General features: G+C 33.6%; 2 protein-coding genes across 6 annotated transcripts; one reads left to right on the top strand and one right to left on the bottom strand.

The window, feature by feature from the left end:
- Positions 1–5,455: 5,455 nt before the first annotated feature.
- LOC100815281 (26S proteasome regulatory subunit RPN13) lies at positions 5,456–10,830 on the top strand. Of its 4 annotated transcripts, XM_014778648.3 has the most exons (15): positions 5,552–5,816; positions 5,973–6,032; positions 6,133–6,229; positions 6,379–6,471; positions 6,566–6,625; positions 6,907–6,945; positions 7,027–7,101; positions 7,193–7,259; positions 7,600–7,681; positions 8,711–8,826; positions 8,914–8,937; positions 9,464–9,558; positions 9,631–9,708; positions 9,797–9,851; positions 10,477–10,830. In XM_014778648.3, exons 3-15 carry the CDS (start codon positions 6,200–6,202, stop codon positions 10,620–10,622), a joined length of 960 nt encoding a protein of 319 aa, XP_014634134.1. In that variant the 5' UTR covers positions 5,552–5,816; positions 5,973–6,032; positions 6,133–6,199; the 3' UTR covers positions 10,623–10,830. The 4 variants fall into 4 exon arrangements, with proteins under 4 accessions (XP_006584789.1, XP_014634134.1, XP_014634135.1 ...); XM_006584726.4 differs by lacking the exon at positions 6,133–6,229 and having other exon boundaries at positions 5,456–5,816; positions 10,480–10,687; XM_014778649.3 differs by lacking the exon at positions 6,133–6,229 and having other exon boundaries at positions 5,553–5,816; positions 7,615–7,681.
- Positions 10,831–11,645: 815 nt separating this feature from the next.
- On the bottom strand, positions 11,646–16,551 carry LOC100819547 (probable serine/threonine-protein kinase PBL17). Of its 2 annotated transcripts, XR_415375.4 has the most exons (7): positions 16,152–16,547; positions 15,785–16,050; positions 15,067–15,202; positions 14,161–14,297; positions 13,431–13,554; positions 11,938–12,450; positions 11,646–11,853 (listed from the first exon to the last, which is right to left on the bottom strand). XR_415375.4 is itself a non-coding variant. In XM_003530480.5 (6 exons), the coding sequence occupies exons 1-6, from the start codon at positions 16,228–16,230 to the stop codon at positions 12,053–12,055; spliced, it is 1,140 nt and encodes a 379-aa protein (XP_003530528.1). In that variant the 5' UTR covers positions 16,231–16,551; the 3' UTR covers positions 11,646–12,052. The 2 variants fall into 2 exon arrangements, 1 of the variants encoding a protein (XP_003530528.1); XM_003530480.5 differs by having other exon boundaries at positions 11,646–12,450; positions 16,152–16,551.
- Between the last annotated feature and the right edge of the window lie 1,222 nt (positions 16,552–17,773).

Genomic DNA, 17,773 nt, shown 5'->3' with positions numbered 1-17,773 from the left:
AGTTTCTTAAATTATTTTTTTTAATCTTGACTATGTTATTATTAAGAAATTCATATATAATTTTATTTTAATTATAAGAAATCATAGTGTATTTATTGACATTGATCAATATGAAAGTTTTCTTCTTTTGAGCTCCACGTGTATTTTGGCTTAGTATGGTAGCAACAAGTTTTTTGCCCACATAAAAGAAAGACTTCATTTTTGAAAATATTGTCCTATGTGATTGAGAATTTAATTTTATAGGACAATATTTTAAAAAATGCAGTTTATCTTCTGTCATTAGCCAAAAATTTGTTATATACAAGGACAAAAAATCTTGCTAAAAAAATTGAACTGGGATGAACTATTTTTGTCAAACTGATTTGGAATCAAACTGCTTTTAAAGAATTGGTTCATAACTAAATTGGTTTTGAGCTGCTTTGGAACTATTTTTATTGTTCTACAAATCAATTCGATTCAAATCAAATTTATTTCGAAAAAATAGTCCAATTTAATTTCACCAAACCGGTTCGATTCGGTTAAAAAATAGTTTAGTTTTAATTGATTATCTTGTACTCCTAATTGCACATCTTCCTTAAATATTACAATATCAATGTTGTACTTGAAGTAATTTGCATGAGGTTTCGTTCGTGATAGAATATTATGAGAATTTGAATGAAATGAATGTTGTGGGTCTCATGCATGTGTCCGATGCCAATCACGAAGGGCTTGAGTGTCAAGGTAAAAAGATACATGAACGAACTGCCTTGTTAATATTTTTCCATACAACTTCGTTGCATCTACGTGAAATGCACCAAATTATTATAGCTAGGAGTTATTAATTATCTTGTGAAAGTTGTCATAGCAACAAGAATAAACACTCCTTCAAATCTGTCAACATCCTGAATTGTTTGTTAAATAATGGGACAAATACCTAACCAAACTATCATTTCATCATCACACCCAAAAAAAGATATGCAAGTCAAATTTTTCTGGGATTTTCACAAAAAAACATGTTACCGGACACTAGACTCATTTTTTTTTCCACAAAGATGTTGCCTTATTAGGAGACAACCCCTTGCCATCTTCTAAATTTGTATCTTCATTTTTTTTAGCACAAGGATGGGACTTTCCAAATACTCAACTTGTTGCCATCTCCCAAAATCCACTTTGTGTCATCTTTAACCACCATACATGAAGCTTAGATGATATATCAAATGAAATTGTACCAATGATTTTTAATAAATTGAATATCTGCAACATAATTTTTTTTCGGGATAAAATTATGTTAAAACTTATTGTAGTCTTTATTTTAAACAAATATTTTAGTCTACTACTTATATATTTATATTTACATTTATATAAAAAAATATGCAAATAATGAATGATATACATTTAACAACAAACTAACATATTGTACTTGTGCTTTGTATGATCAACGTACAATATTTATATTCCAGTAACACATGTCTAACGGACATGAATCCTCTCTCGTCATCTTTCCAGTGAAGACAATTTTATGTTTATCTCTTTCCTCAAAGAGGAGGAGGTGAATGAAGTAATTAATGATTGTGGTAGCCAAATGGTTACACTTTTCTATTCATCAAAGAGTTGTGGGAATTGTTGAAGGTGATATTATGAGATTCTTGGAGGAATTTCTTTCTCATGGTGTTCTTCCTAGAGGTACAAATTTGTCTTTCATCTCTTTGATCGCCAAATGTGATGTAATCCTCAAGGGTTAGGTGATTTTAGACATATCTCCCTTGTGGGTTGCATATACAAGATATTAGCTAAATTGTTAGCTAATAGGATGAAAAAAGTGTTGGGAAGAGTTATTGATCATAGGCAAAGTGCATTTATTGGAGGGAGACAACTTCTTCGTAGTGTGATGATAGCAAATGAGATGGTCAATGATGCGAAGAGAACAAAGAAGTGTCTTTTTTTAAAAAGTTGATTTTAAAAAGGCTTATGATTCGATATCATGGGAGGTTTTATTTTATATGTTACCTCAATTAGGATTTCATGGTACATGGATTAATTGGATTAAGGGATGTCTTCAATCATATTGGGCTTTGGTGTTGGTGAATTGACGTCCAACTCAAGAATTCAAATGTTCTAAAGGATTTCATCAAGGAGACTCATTAGCCCCCTTTTCATTTTTGGTTGTGGTGGAGGGATTGATTGAATTAATGAGGCAAGCTAGACACAAAAACTTGTTTGAGGGATACGTGGTAGACAAAAATGAGTGTGAGATAAATTTGCTATAATATGCCAATGACACAATATTCGTTGGAGAGGTGAATGTGACAAATGTTTTCACTATAAAAGTTATTCTTAGATTATTTGAATTAGTTTCCGAACTAGGTGTAAGTTTTCATCAGAGTAGCTTTGGTGAAATTGGATTGGACAAGGGAGTGGTGGAGAGGTATTCTAGTATGTTGAATTCCTTCCCATTTTCATATTTAGGGCTACTTATTAGGGTGAATCCTCATAGGACAATGATGTGACAACTCGTCATACAAAAATTTCAAATGAGATTGACCCTTTAGAAGCATAAAAATGTGTCTTTTGGTGGTCAGGCTTTCTTTGTTTTACCTCTCATTTTTAAAAATTCCTAAGGAAGTTAACTCTACATTAGAGGGAATTCAAAGAATATTTTTGTGGGGTGCAAATCATGATAACAAAAAAGATTGCTGGGGTGAAATGAGACATGATTTGCAAAAGCAAAAAAATGAGAGGATTAGGGGTAAATTTTTTTTTGACAAATTCAATGAAGCACTATTGGGAAAACCAAGATGGTATCTTTTTCATTGCGATGAAGGTCTATGGTGGGAAGTTTTAGCGTCTATATATGGTGATTGGCATAACATTTTGAGGGAGGGAAACTCTACTATGTAGAGTTTTGTGGGACCTTAAGAAAGATCGTGGTGGCCTTGGTAGACAAGGTTGGTTTGACAAAGGTATTTTTTGTAAAGTAGGGGTGACAAATAAAATTAGATTTTGGGAGGATACTGGCTTAATGGGGAAAGTTTGGCAAACCAGTTTCCAAGATTATTCCTTCTTTTGGAACAAAAGGAGGTAGTGGTGGTGGGAAAAATGGGTACGTGAAGGGAGGATAGGTGGTGTTGGTCATTTAGATGAAGAAGAACACCCTTTGGGTGAGAGAGTGAACTTATTTTACAACTTAAACCATTTTTTGTGTAATGTGCAGGTACAAAAAGAGTTCTTAGACTCTTGGTTCTGGTTGGAGAATGCTTCAGGTAGTTAGTTATTCTTTAAATTCGACTTATAAATTACGCTTTGGAGATATTGAGCTAGAGAAGTTGGACTCTACCTTTGTGGAAGTGTGGGAGGTAGAAATATCCCCCAGAGTGGCTTTTCTCATTTGGAGATCTATAAGGGGAAGACTACTAACCAAAGACAACCTCTTCAAAAGAAATATTATTGGGAAGGAGACGATTTGTTATGTCCTTTATGCCTTCAACATCTTGAGTTTCTCAACATCTGCTAATTTCTTGCGACTTTATTGTCAAGGTATGAAATGCTTGCTACAGTTGGACATCACCAAACTTTGCCTACGCTGCACCGAACTTTGTAGTTGGTCACTTCTGGCTAAATTCAGATTTGGGGAGATCACATAAGGAAAGTCAGATTTGGAAGGTAGTGTGGTGCACAATAATTTTTTGCATTTGGAAAGAAAGGAACAGTCGTGTTTTTAATCAACAAGTTGCAAATTGGAAGCTTTTAGTCCAGGATATTATGTTTTAAGTTTGGTCTTGGTTGAGCTCTTTATCACCTTGGTTTAAATTCTCATATGTACAGTGATGTAGTAATATTCAAACATACTTGCTTTCGTGCTAGGAGGAGGATAAATGGATTGGATGAGTTAAATGTACAGGGTGGGTATAAACAATTTGGGGTAGGGTGACTTTGTTTTGGAGTTGTTGGGTAGGAGGGGGATAAGACTAAACTTTTGTTATAGTTCTCGGGTTAACTTATATTTACACATCTATGTTGTTAATATGGGTTAGCATGGAGGTGATCTCCTGCATGATACTTGTATTTGGGTACCTCTAGTACCATACCTTATCAATATATTATACTTATTTGATGTTATTTTTTCAATAATCCTCTCCCGTTTTGGAGGCAACTGCATGCCCAGTTAAAAATATTGTAGTCGTTAGATTATACGAATCAGTCGAATTTCTTTATGTGTCCTTTTTTTCACTTTGTTTCTCTCTATTTGTAAATGGACACACACACAAATATGTTCTTTTCTCTCTCAACAAATCGCAAGTGTGTGTTTGGATTATAGTTTGTAAAGTTAAGTTTAACTTAAAGTAACTTTTTAACTTAAGGTTAAGTAAAAATAAATTGAATGTAACTTGTTTTATGTTTGAATACTTTATTGTAAAAATACTTTTGTCAAAATAAAACTTGTTTGGATGATTAGGATGAAAAGTAGGATTATTATATAATGACCAAATTAGACATAAAATTTGAATAGAATTTAATTAAAATATAATATTATGATTTATTTCATTATTTTTTTAAGTACATTGATAATATATTATTACATCTTGTTAAAAATTGAGGGTGTATTATAAATTAAAAAACATAGAGTTTGCAAAAGAAATTATTAAAATATATACATATAAAATACATTTTTAATTAATATTAGAAATAAAAATTAATATAAAAAATAAAATTAAATACATACAACATATTTGAGGCGAAGAAAAATTAGAGAGCGTTGAACGGAAAAGTAAGCCACATATTGCTTTGGATTAAAAGTACGTTTTCACTATAATTGCATTCAACGTAACGGAAAAAAAAATTGTCAAACACATGAGAGTGGCGTTCGATGCTCCCTGAATGGCCGTTTGGAACTCCAAACGGGTAAACAAACATACCCTAGGTGATTGCCTTGAGAATTGCAAGCTGTCACCGGAACGATCAACCTCGTCCTTAACCATTGCTGACTCCTTTCTCTCTCCACAAATCCTAAGTTGTCACCTTGTCACCGGAGCGATCAACCTCGTCCTTCACCATAGCTGAGGAGAGGGAGTTTCATAAGCGAAAGTGACTGGTGGCGTTGGTGGTCTTGGAAGGCTGGTGGTTGAGGACAAGGTTGTTCCGGTGAAGCTCACTGTTCTCCGACAACCTACTTTGCAGAGAGAGAGAGAGAAAAGTATTTTCCGTTTTTTTTAAGTCTCATTTACGAAGAGAGAATGAAAAAGAAGACGAAAGAGACACGTGGAAATATCAAATTAATTCATAAAATCAAAATGACTATAAATATTTTAATTGGACCTGCAATTGCCTCCAAAACAAGAAATAATTCGCGCGCCCGTCAACTTTTGGACTGTTTTTATATAATTATAGATAATATAATTCACATTTTTCTATGTAAATAATTTAATAATTCATACAGTCACTGCTTATATGGTTTACCTTTTTATTTCTTGTATATGAAAAACACGACTTATTTTATTTTAGTACCATGTTTTTTTTAAAATCTGAAATTACTTTGATAAAATTCAAACTTAATCACACTATTTTATTTTGGTAACAAAATCTGCATTTTTTTTTATTTTCTTAGAAAAGAAAAGGAAATTAATTAATTAATTAATGATTAAAAACAGCGGTGGATGAGGATGTCATACCCGTAGTTTATTTTGAAGACGAAGATTGAATGGGAAGAAGCAAAGAAGCGTTAGAGAAGTGAACAGAAAAGTGTAAAATTAATTAAGCGGAACCCTCGATTTGTGCTTTTCAATTTTTTTCCCTTTCTCTTGCTTTGCGTTGAGTTGAGCAATACTATCAACTAAGCACTTGTAAGTACATATTTCTTCCTTTAGGGTTTTGTTTTTTCGCGGCCTTTCTGAACTTATAGTCGCTGCTCGTAAGTAACGGGTATTATGCATTCATTTATTATACATGTATGCATGCTTTTCTGGTTTTGTTTTTTGAAATTGATTCATGTTATGTAGTTCTGTTTGCAATCTGGAGCTATGAGTTCGTCTTCGGCAGATGTTTTTCCAGCAATTCTGGTAATAATAATGCCTCTGGATTGAAATTTTTGTCTTCTGTAGATGTTTCCCTCCCTTTTATTCGCTCATGAAATTTTCTCTATGTTGATTTGTGAGAAAGCCCATGGTAGGGTAGTGCCGTGCTAGAAAGTTTATTGCATTAAGGATCCCCATTACTTTAAATGTAGATGATGATGTGTGCGCGGCTTAGTTGCAATGTATGGTTTGCTATTTGATATAAAGTTAACGGTAAATTTGTTTTGAATTCAATGAATAAAGTCAAAGAGATCTGGGATCAAAGTGTTAGGGTTTTTTCATTTGTGTTTTTTCCTCTGTTTTTTCATTGGATGAAAATATATATTGACAGGAAGTCATGCTGGAGTTCCGTGCTGGCAAAATGTTTCTTGAGGAAAAAAGGGTTGTTCCTGATACACGGAAAGGACTTGTTCGAATTGCTAGGGTATGGTTTAATTGCATGTCGAATACTTCATTATTCATTGTGTTTTAAACCCTTTACTGCAACTGGATTTTTAAAGTGATTGCTTCTGTTTCAGGGTGAGGAGGGATTAGTCCATTTTCAGTGGCTTGATCGCACACAAAATATTGTTGAAGATGTATCCTTTGTTTTCAGTGGCTTGGTAATCATCATTTAAGGGGATGCACAATTAGGTTCCTTCTTTTGTTCAGGAGTTTTCATTTATTTTACATGTTTAATTCAAAGTGTAATTTGATTATTATTCTCAAATTCAATGTTTTCTGAGTTTTTCTTCCTGCTCCTTTCTGAGCATTATTCTGCTGATTATCATTTTTTATACTGTATCTCAATCACAATGATATATATTATGTTGCTTCCCGCTGGATTTAACTTGATCTTTCTTGACCCAAGCTAACACAGGATCAGATAATATTTCCCAACGAGGCTATTTTTGAGAAGGTTCCATTGCTTTACTCTCAATCATTTTGGTTATACTATTTTGTTTGATGATTCTTACAGCTCTAATTATTGGTTGCATAGGTTAATCAAACATCCGGAAGGGTTTACATATTGAAGTTTAATAGCGATGACAGGAAGTTCTTCTTCTGGATGCAGGTTGGTCTTATTACTCATTTCCTCTGATCTCCTAAGTGCTTACCTGTATGATTAGCTCTTACATTTCTACACGATCCTTCATTGTGTCTAGGAATCAAATGCTGATGATGATTCACAACTGTGTAGCTCAGTGAATGATTACATTAATAGACCATTAGGTAAGTTGCTTCCTCTTGGTAGCTTAAGCCTCCTGTCACTGGATAGTCCTGCTATTCTGCTTAAATGTCACGGTGAAATAGATTTTTGTTCCTAATAAAAATGAAAGGAAAGTAGTCATGACAAAAATTGTGTCTGTCAAATTTTAAATAGTTTTAGAAAATATTCAAGTTTGCTTCCATTTTGTATTGATTTTTGGATCAGAAAAAATTAATACATTGGAAACCACTTCTTTTCAAGAAGTATACATATTTATTTGTAATTCAACTCTATTTATTGACAAAAGTTTTCAGAATACATGAAAACCATTGAATGCGCTTCAAATTATATACTGATTAACAGAGTTGCTTGGTGAAGAGGAGCCTGATGGATCCCTTCCACTTCAAGTTTCTGAAGATATGGCTGAGGATGACATCTCGTCTAGGTACTGATGTATTTTGGATATTTAAATGTTTGCAGATGCTATGACTTACAAAATTAATGAGTTTTGTTTCTTTGTTTGTTTTAATCTTGTAATTGGTGAAGGTAGTTTGCACTTCTTGCTACAGATGAAATTCTGGTAAAGTTCCAATCAAAGTGGAAAAAAATGCATGTTCGTGCATTTTCTGTGTTTATTTTCAGATCTTCTCACTCTGTACTGTCTATTTTATTTACTTCCCATTTTTTACCCATTTGTTAGATACCTCCATTCTGTAAGAGATTGTGCACTGGCCAAATCTAATATGGGTGGTTTTGCCAGTAGAATTCAGTGTGTATCCTCTTCTTTTAGAAGGATTTATATTTTTTTTGTGCTAGGCTGATTGATTCAAAACAGAGCTACTCTATCATGGCTATGAATTTTGTACCCTTGCCTTTTGCAAGTTCAATGAATTAGTTGAAAACAGAATCATCACTACTCTGGAGCTTAGAACCAACATCAAGTAGATTGGGTTGGATGTAATATATGCTGCTTTTAATAGTAAATGGTTCTTTAGTGAAGAGAAAGTAAAGGCCTGAAAATGCTGTCTTTAACTACCAAATTCTTTCATTAGCAAATTGTCTCATCTCAGCCAGCCAATGTTTTAAGTACTAAATGGCACATGGCTTCATATTCATCTCACTGCTAAATATCTTCGATTTTTCTTTTCTAAACATGAAATAATGTTATTTAAGGTTGTAGTGAGTTGTGACTGTTCTTCCTTTGAGATTTGATTCCACTAAAGTGAAGGTTGCATTTTATAGGGTAAAATGTAGAGTTATGACCATTGATGGGAAAATAAATAGTTGGGATTGTGATAAAATACAAACATATGTATAACTATGAAGTTGTTAAAATCTCAATCCTTTGTTTTTATTTGGTGTGGTCATGCATTTTGGGAGGTAGTTTAGTTATCAAAGGGTATCTAACCCTTGTTGCTTTCTCTTATCTATAGCCAACTGGACACTAAATGCATTGAATTTTGTTGTTAAAAAGAGCTGCAAACTTAGGTATCCCAAACTTGGGCGTGGAAGCAACGAGTGATGTAACATCTTCTGGTCCAGTTAAATTGGAAGATCTCCAAAGAATATTGAGTAACATTGGGCCTGCAGGTAATAAGTTCAATTGAAAGAGATAATATTGTGTGTACTTTTTAATTATTGAGACCTGACCTGTTATTTTTCTAATGATGTTTGCAGATAGTATTGTTGATCCTGATGGAGGTAATCATCTGATACTATACTCCATTCCTGGTTATCTATGAACACAGTAATAAAGATGTGTGTCAACAGAAAATATTGCATGCTATTACATTCAAAGTTCAAACTAGAGATGTATAGGCCATACTGAAGTACATTTTTCACAATGATGATGAGAGGGAAATATATGTCAACTAACCAGGATACAAAATTTTATTTGCCTAGTTATGAGTTACAATGTTTGGTTCACCACTGGAGTGGTAGTATTTTTTTTTTTTTTTGGGGGGGGGGGGATCATTGTCTAATATGTATGTGCATTATCATAATATCCAAAGTTTGATGTTTATTGTTAGTTATCATTGCTGGAATCATGCTTTTTGATTTAGAACTTATCATTGTATTCTTTGAAAACTTGAGCCATCCACATACAAAACTGTTTCATGATGAAGTGGATTAATTGGAATAAGTTAGACTTTTTTCCATCTTATTTTGGGGTAAAATGTTAATAAAAGATAAATATACTTTGACAATTTTCCTGTTTTTTTATTAGGCTTGGGACTTGGGGATATATTGAAGCCTGATCTAATAATGCCATTGATGGATACATTACCTTTGGAGCAGCGTTTAGCTCCCTACTTACCTGAGGTACATGACAATGTGGTGTTTGAGTTTTAGTATTCTTTCATTTACAGATTCATGCAATATTCTTTGATGTAGGGTGAATGGTCTCCAGAAGAGATATTGGAGTTGTTGCAGAGCCCACCTTTCCGTCAGCAAGTAGATTCGTTTACTTATGTGAGAATGCAGTGCCTCACTACTCTTATTTAACATTCTTTTCAAAATATACTAATAAAGGTTTTTATGCATGTATTTATTGCCGTAGGTACTTCGAACAGGACAGATAGACTTGTCTCAGTTTGGAATTGATCCAAGTAAATGTGAGTAGTACTTTCTTGTTTTTCGTCTAGCCCAAGTATTAAGTCCTATTTGCGTTTTTAATGCCCATTGTAGTTTTCTTCTCTCATCTAGCTTGTTCTATGACATGTATAATGGGTGCTGATGTTTTTTTTCCCCTTTATTCCCTTTTTCTATTTGGTATGGTAGGTAGGGGTTTCAGTACAATTTATTTTTCCCGCATGTTTGGAGTGGGTGGTAGAGTGGGAAAAGGGAATTGTCATTGAACACAACTCAGACTATTTTCTTCCAAACTTTCATGTCCTTTTAGGGTTTAAACGTCTGATGCATGTCTGTCTTGTATGAAATCGGTAGTTTTATCATATTAGAGATATAGATTAGTTTAGTTGGTTACAAGTTAGTTTAGTTAGTTAAAAATTAGTTAAGTTTAGCTATATAAGACTCAATGTATTTATATAAAAATTGATTTGCTCATTTGAGCATTATCCAAAGTAATATTCAAGTTTCTCTTTTCTCTTTTTTCCATCTCTCTACCTTGAATTTTATCATACCATTTCATGTGAAGAACATAAAATGAGAAAAAGTGTTAGAAACTATTATCAGATTATTGGTTGATGATTTAATATTGATTTTTTTTTTCTTTCTTAGCAGACAAGTTCACAGTTTTGTCTTTTCTTGAGGCTCTTGAGGATTCTGTTTCTAAGTCGGTTGAGTCTGAAGAGGCTAGGCAAGATGATCGGGATTTAAGATCTCAATCTTGTAACCGTCATGACCCAATGGATGAATCTCAGTAGCGTGGTTCATTCAGCTTGTTCTTTTTTCTATAGATACAAGAAAACATCTCGTGTTTTTATTTTTATTTTTTGAGACATTTTCTTCTTGAAAAAGGAAATTTAAAATGCAGTGAGAAAAAAAGTACAAATATCATTTGAGATCTTTTAAGGCTATATAGTGAGTTATTGATTAATAAAGTCGAAGCATTTGTTTCCCCTTTCTTCAAAATGTTTATAATTTATAATCTTTATAATAACGATTCTTTCTCTATCTTTATCCTTACTTTGGTATTTTTTCACCAAAACTGGGTTTTGCATGATCGATAAGGATGGACACGTGCAGGGGATGGGTATACCTGGTACCCGCTGGGAATGGGGGAACCAAAAGTCATACCTGCCCGGGATGGATTTTGGGGAATGGGAAATCTTATATCCAGCCTTGTCCTGTTGTCATGTCTACTCCAATAGCCAATGCTTCTCATTAGATTATTGCTCAAAGCGCAGAGTCACATAATGAGTTTCAATTGATAATGCATTTTGGTGTATAAACTTGGAAAAGTGTTTTCATTATATCTGAATTGCGTATAAGCAGCTTAGTGCTTAGCATTTTTTTTCCCGTTGGTATTGTGGTCGGACAATGGACAAGTGCATGTTTGGTTTAGAGTTGAGTTAAATATAATTGATTTTGGAAAAACTGACAGAAGTATTGAAACGCGGTTGTCATTAAACAAAAAAATGTGGAAATTGAAATGGTCTAATTTTGAGCACTTGGGATTGGTTCTCCGCATGTGAAAAATTTGCAGAAAACCACGTTGAATGCAAATCAGTCAGTCCATACAACCATTATTTCTCGAACAGTATGCTCGAATACGTCGTCCTTATTGATTCTTCAATGTTTATAGTCTTGAGCAAGGTTGCTGAGGGTTTTGATCGTGAAGTAGGTTACAAATAATCACTTTCAACAATGACTTTTAAATGACCTAACTTAAACTAAACGTGAGTTCGTTAACAATTCGTCTGATCCATTGACATCCCCACTATTGATTTGACGCAGAAGATGCTTTACTGAATACAAATCGAATGCAGAAAGTAGTTTAAAAAATGTTTTACAATAGCTCTGTTAAATGTTCCAATAAACAGCGTCCTCATCACTCAAAATTGGAATAAAAAGCAACATAGAATGCATAAGCCACATTGCCTTCGCCAATTCTGCTCAAAGCAAACACACATCTGGAAACACCAACGGATCCACCTGTGAACATTTTGTACAAGTTTAATTGCCATCCACATTAGTGAAACTTCAACTTCTGGAAGAAGACTTATCTCGAGCACAAACCTTGGTGAAGGAACTACATAAATCAGAGTCATTTGAAGGCTGGTTCAGCTTTTTTCTTTTCTCACCAACCTTTGCTCCTGTAAACCTCGTCGTCATTTGTAGTTTGGTATTAGCCCTAAGTTGGAGTGTCATTGCTGCCCTTAGGAACCTCATAAAGGGTTACGCTGGTACCGCCAGTTTGAAGCATTTGATCTTCCTCATTCCCCCCCTTTGACTGAAAGTTTTCGAGAATTTCAACAACCTGGCTCATTAGCGGTCTACCTTTCGGGTTTTGGCTAAGACACTGGTATGCTAAATGGGCCACCTTCAATGCAGTTTTACATGAATATTGCCCCTCTAGTTTTGGGTCTAGGATTTTCAAAAGTTTTTTGTTATGATTCAATAGTGGACGGGCCCACTCAACCAAGTTGTGCTCTCGGCTAGGCCTGCTCTTGTCTAATGCTCTTCTACCGATAAGCATTTCAAGTAGCACCACCCCAAAACCATACACATCACTTCGAGCTGTCAAATGCCCTGATCATAATGACAATCAGGTTAGTTAACAGATGTAATCTCATACGTACATGTCAAAATAGTGGCTTGATCATCAGTTTAAGATTGAAAGGACTATCTACAAGAATAAATGTAGGTTTCCTACACCATAAATAGTTAATATATGCCAAAAGTTAGAAATAAAAAAGGAGAGACAAGTGCACAAAGCTCACACTTGTTTAGGTGATCACAAGGCAGCAACCTTGTTGCCAAGGCTCACTCTCATACTCTGAATGATAAAAATAAAGTACTAAATATGTTGTTAGTCCTTACATACAAATAAGATAAAATTCGTTTGTAGTCCCTCAAAAATCAATTATCTCTTTTTGGTCCCTTATTTATAAAAATGTCATGTGATTCTTGTCTTTCATAAATAATTGTCTATTTTGGTTCCTCGTGTATGGAAATCAGGACAACAAATGACACATTTCCATGAGGGACCAAAAGGAAACAATTTTTTTTAGAGACTAGAAACATATTTAGTCCTAATTTATTACGTCTCCGAGTACTTGGTGGAATGTTACTTCCACCTTTTCATTTATCATTAAATTGTTTATCTAGATAAAGAAAAATGAAATACAAAAGCAGAAGTTGTGATATATTATGATCTCATCAAAGAAAAAAAAGTTCACATATCACATAAAATATCATACCAATTCTAGATTTCTATTTTGTCATTAAACTCCAACCACGGACAGAAATCTAGAATATAGGAATTGACATACTTGTTTCTAATATGTTGAATATGTTAATGCAATGCATGCCAGCTTTCATTTCCAACAATGCGCACAAAACGGATCAGACATGTCTAATAACAGTTGTTTATGTCAATTCACAATTGTGTAAATTACATAAAATATGAGAGTAATTGCACCTTTTTTATCGTTTATGAATTCTCCATATTTCTGAGAAATTAGAAATGAAATGGAAAAATTCACCATCAATAGCTTCGGGTAACTCACCAGTCATGACATACTCAGGAGCAGCGTATCCATATGTGCCCATTACTCGTGTTGAAACATGGGTTTGGTCCCCCATCGGACCATCCTTTGCAAGGCCAAAGTCCGAAAGCTTCGCATTGAAATCCTGCAGGTTTATATACCTTTATTAAATTCACTTGTTTTATAGTGGCACACAAGTAAACATTTTAAAAAAATTACAGCCTGTTTTTCTACTATACTATTTTCAAATTTGCTTATTAGAAAAGGAAAATACTTTGTTGGAAGATTTGCAATGTGATCATGAAAGTCTCCTTTGTCAAATCAACAAAATAATAAATTTTGCTAGAAAAGGAAAATAGAGAAATAAGCAGCTGAGGATAAGAATCCTCCAAAAAGAATCAAGAAAATACAAACAACGCATTAAAACAAAGACATATCAACTAAGCAGTGCTCACCAATCTCTCTGCATTTTGGCCATTGAAACTTGAAAGCCCTCTAAAGAAACCATTAGCTGAGCACCACAAAGATGCTAAAATAAAATTTTATACCAGGTATATTTAAAATTCAAGGGTAGCAAGTCAGGTTGAATAGTTAGAGAAGATCAAAGCAGTTTCCTTTTCCTTTCAAATTTTGCAGAAATATCTACTGATGTTTAAACAGAAGCTCGTTTTGAAGAAGCTACAAATCTCAGTCTCTAGTAAAAAGCTGACAACAAAAACTATTTTCCAGAATAAGATAGCAGACAACAAACCGCATCTAGCAAGATATTTGAAGTCTTGAAGTCACGATATATAATAGGCCTTTCTGCACCATGAAGAAAAGCGAGCCCCCTTGCAGCATGTAAAGCAATCTTCATTCTTTTTGACCAAGTCAATGTTGAGCCCACTCCTAGCATTGATAAACAGTGTGATGATTAGGATGGTAAAATAGAGGCAATTTCCTTACACGTTTTTTCTTTTAGTTTTTAGTTACAGTTGCCTATGCAATGCACTTAAGGAATTGAATGGTAAGAATAATGAGTTTATTCAAGGTTTCCATGTCAAAAGGGAGCTTTGACGAAAGATGAGATACTCATTACATGAATTGATGACAAGACTGGTAGCTTTATTTGATTATTAGCAGGTTAAATATTAAAGAGGACATTTACAAATGGATCAGTTTTTTCAACATTTTGTTTGGCTATATAACTAACACATCATGCTAAAAGCCATATAGAAGACATATGCAAAGGCCAAGTACTCCAGTATCATGCAGAAGGTTAGAGGATAATATATTAATGGTGTTAACAAATTTGAGACCTTCGGTGCCCCCAAGCAAACTACATTTGAGAAACAGCCACCTACATAAAAGGGAGAGATGGCCAGAGGGGGAGGACAGGAAGGTGGAGTACACTGTACACCATTTTGAAGCTCAAAGAAGGCTTCCTGCCTCCAATCCACAAGGCGTTAACATAATTGAGCTAGTCTTTCAGATAAAGAGATAAATATGTAAGCCTTAGTAAATAACATGATAAGGTACAAACACAACCTCCCTGGTACAAACCCAATTGCAGATAACATATTAATTACGAGAATAATCTGATCCCGGTACATATAACCTTGGTCCAATTTAAAAATTAAAATTTTAGATACATTTGCAAATTCCATGTAAAGCTTACTGCGAAAAAGATGTTTCTCCAAGCTCCCACTTGCCATGTATTCATACACCAATAACCGGTGGTCATCCTCACAGGAATATCCAATGAGCTTCACCAGATTTGGGTGACTGAATTGACCTAAATAGTTAACTTCCGCCTGCAAAGTAAACAAAACCATGCGGCTAAGTTCAGTCCTGTCCAGTCTTTACTTGCATAAACTCCTTTCCACTCTAACAGTCAATTCTCATTGTTCAAACACCAAATCAAACTTAACCACATGCAAACATGGTTCAAAAGTGGTTAAAAATAAATAGAAGTAATTGTATAGAATTATCAATTTGTACCTATGGCACGATTGGTTTAATATATCTTACAAGTGGTTAATAATGTCAAGATTTTTGAAATGTCTAATGGTGATTAACTTTGTCTCACAGGTAGTTAAGAGTAAATGAACGTGTCTATATAATTATCAATATGTACTTGCAACACTAATGGTTAATATGTCTTACACGTGTTTAATAGTTTCGTGAGATTATTAAGATGTATAATGGTGATCAACTTTACCTAACTAGTGGCTAATAATAAATGAATGTGTGCATACAATTATCAATATGTACTTATGGTACTAACAGTTAAATATGCCACGACCTCATTAATTAAAATGTTCAATGGCAATTAACTGTGCATTAAAACGAGTTGAATGCTACAAGAGAAGTAAGGAAAAGTAAGAGTTACGTACGAGCCATTCTCTATCTCCTTGAAATCCTTCGCGATTAAGTTCCTTAATGGCGACTTCAGTGGACATGTAACCCGACCTCACGCTATGGTCTATGACGCCTTTATATACAACTCCGAAGCCTCCTTCTCCCAAGATGAAATCGGGACGAAAGTGCTTCGTCGCGAGCCTAAGCTCTTCGTACGTGAAAATATCCACATTGCTGTATCCAGCACCTTCGCGGAGATCTTTGATATTCATGGAAGCCAATGGAGCGCCAGATTCATGACCTACTCATCAAATTTTTCATACGACGATTGATTAACGTTAATCGATGAAGGCAAAGAAAACGGTTCGTTTGGGTTTGGATCGAATCGGAAATTGAAGTTACCTGCAGGTTTATTAGGCTTGGCGTTCGAATCGGAGATGGAGAGGTTGTTTGGGTCTTCAATGCTGAAGCAAATCCCCATGAATCTGGATCTGAATCGAAACCGCACAGAAGCGCATTCACATTCACATTCGCATTCGAGTACATTTACATTATGTGGTGGCGGATTTGAGATGGTTCGTCGGAAAAGAGAACCAACTCACGAGGAATTGGAATTGCAAGTTGAATTTGAAGAAAGAAAGAGAGAGAAAAAGGTTTGACTGAAACGAGTGAAGAATGATTCAAGGTTCAATGGCGTTGGGTTCACCGATGGGCGTAGAAAGCGCCAAACTAAGGGCTCTAATCTTCTTTCGTTTTGGTCCCATCTCTGTTGCGCAAAATACCCCCAAACTCTACACTATTTTCACCCTTGCCATTTCCGTTGTTATTTATTTATTTTCCTTGGTCCGGTTAGTAAGTAATTAGTCCCTGAATCAGGTCCAATATTATTACATCTGTATATGTCGCATTGACGATTCTCACATTTTCAAATCACTTCTCCAAGTCCATTCAACTCACAAGAAAATAAAAAAATTCACACTTGACTACATGATGTGAATAATGGCGTGTCTAATTGACTAATTCCTACAGCCAACGACATTATTACATTTTCATTGTTTATGGGTTTTTTTATCATAGAAATAAACTTTTTTTTATTTATAAATTACATGTATTTTCTAGTTAAGAAAAAATTATTTGAGCCGAATAAAAAATACTACTCCCTTCGTAAGAAGCAAATTTAAAATGATATATATTTTCTATTAGATTCAGCATATAATAATTTTTATTAATTATTTTTAGATTAAAAATATCTCTTATTAATCAAAAAAAGAAAAAATATTAAGAAATCATTAAAAAGAAGAGAAATATTAATGACAACGATAATTTTAAAAAAAAGTTATAAATTTAATATATTTGTTAGTATCAACTTAATTAACAATCTTTTTTAATCTCTAAGTAATTAAGTCTTATATATAAAAATAGAAAGATTGAATGTATTAAATTCTCTTTTCAAGTATTTAATGCATTTGTATACCTAGGATTGAATTCTCAATCCCACTAGATTAAACTGAACTAATCTTACGTCAATTTATCTACTTTTTATTATAATTTACATTTTATTTGAACATAAAGAGAATTAATAAAAAATAAATAAGATTTTCTTACTATTTAAATTAAAAAAATGAAATAATAATTTATTTCTTGTTTATTTTGAAAAAGGGGGAAAATGTTAACAGTAATTAATTAATTATATCCTTTAATATAACCATAGATAAATAAATATAATTTGCATGAAATTTTATAAACTTAATGTATGTAGAATTTTTTATACATTTGATGTCAATTAATCTCATCACAACATTTTAATAGGTTTCATAGTTTAAATCACTAGAATATTAATGAAATAGAATGATATTTGATGGAATAAATTTCATCCTATTCCATTTCAATTCTCCAGTTTTTGTTCTCTAACTTAGGGTTACAGGATGAAATCAAAATAGTTTTAGTCTTATAAGTAGTGAATTACCACCTTATCCTATCATTAGACACACTAACTCTCATTTCATACATGTTTTTTATTCTTC

Source organism: Glycine max, chromosome 8, assembly GCF_000004515.6.
Source record: "Glycine max cultivar Williams 82 chromosome 8, Glycine_max_v4.0, whole genome shotgun sequence".
Classification (NCBI taxonomy): domain Eukaryota; kingdom Viridiplantae; phylum Streptophyta; class Magnoliopsida; order Fabales; family Fabaceae; genus Glycine; species Glycine max.
The sequence above is the reverse complement of the archived record's forward strand: the minus strand, read 5'-3'. Positions and strand labels throughout refer to the sequence as shown.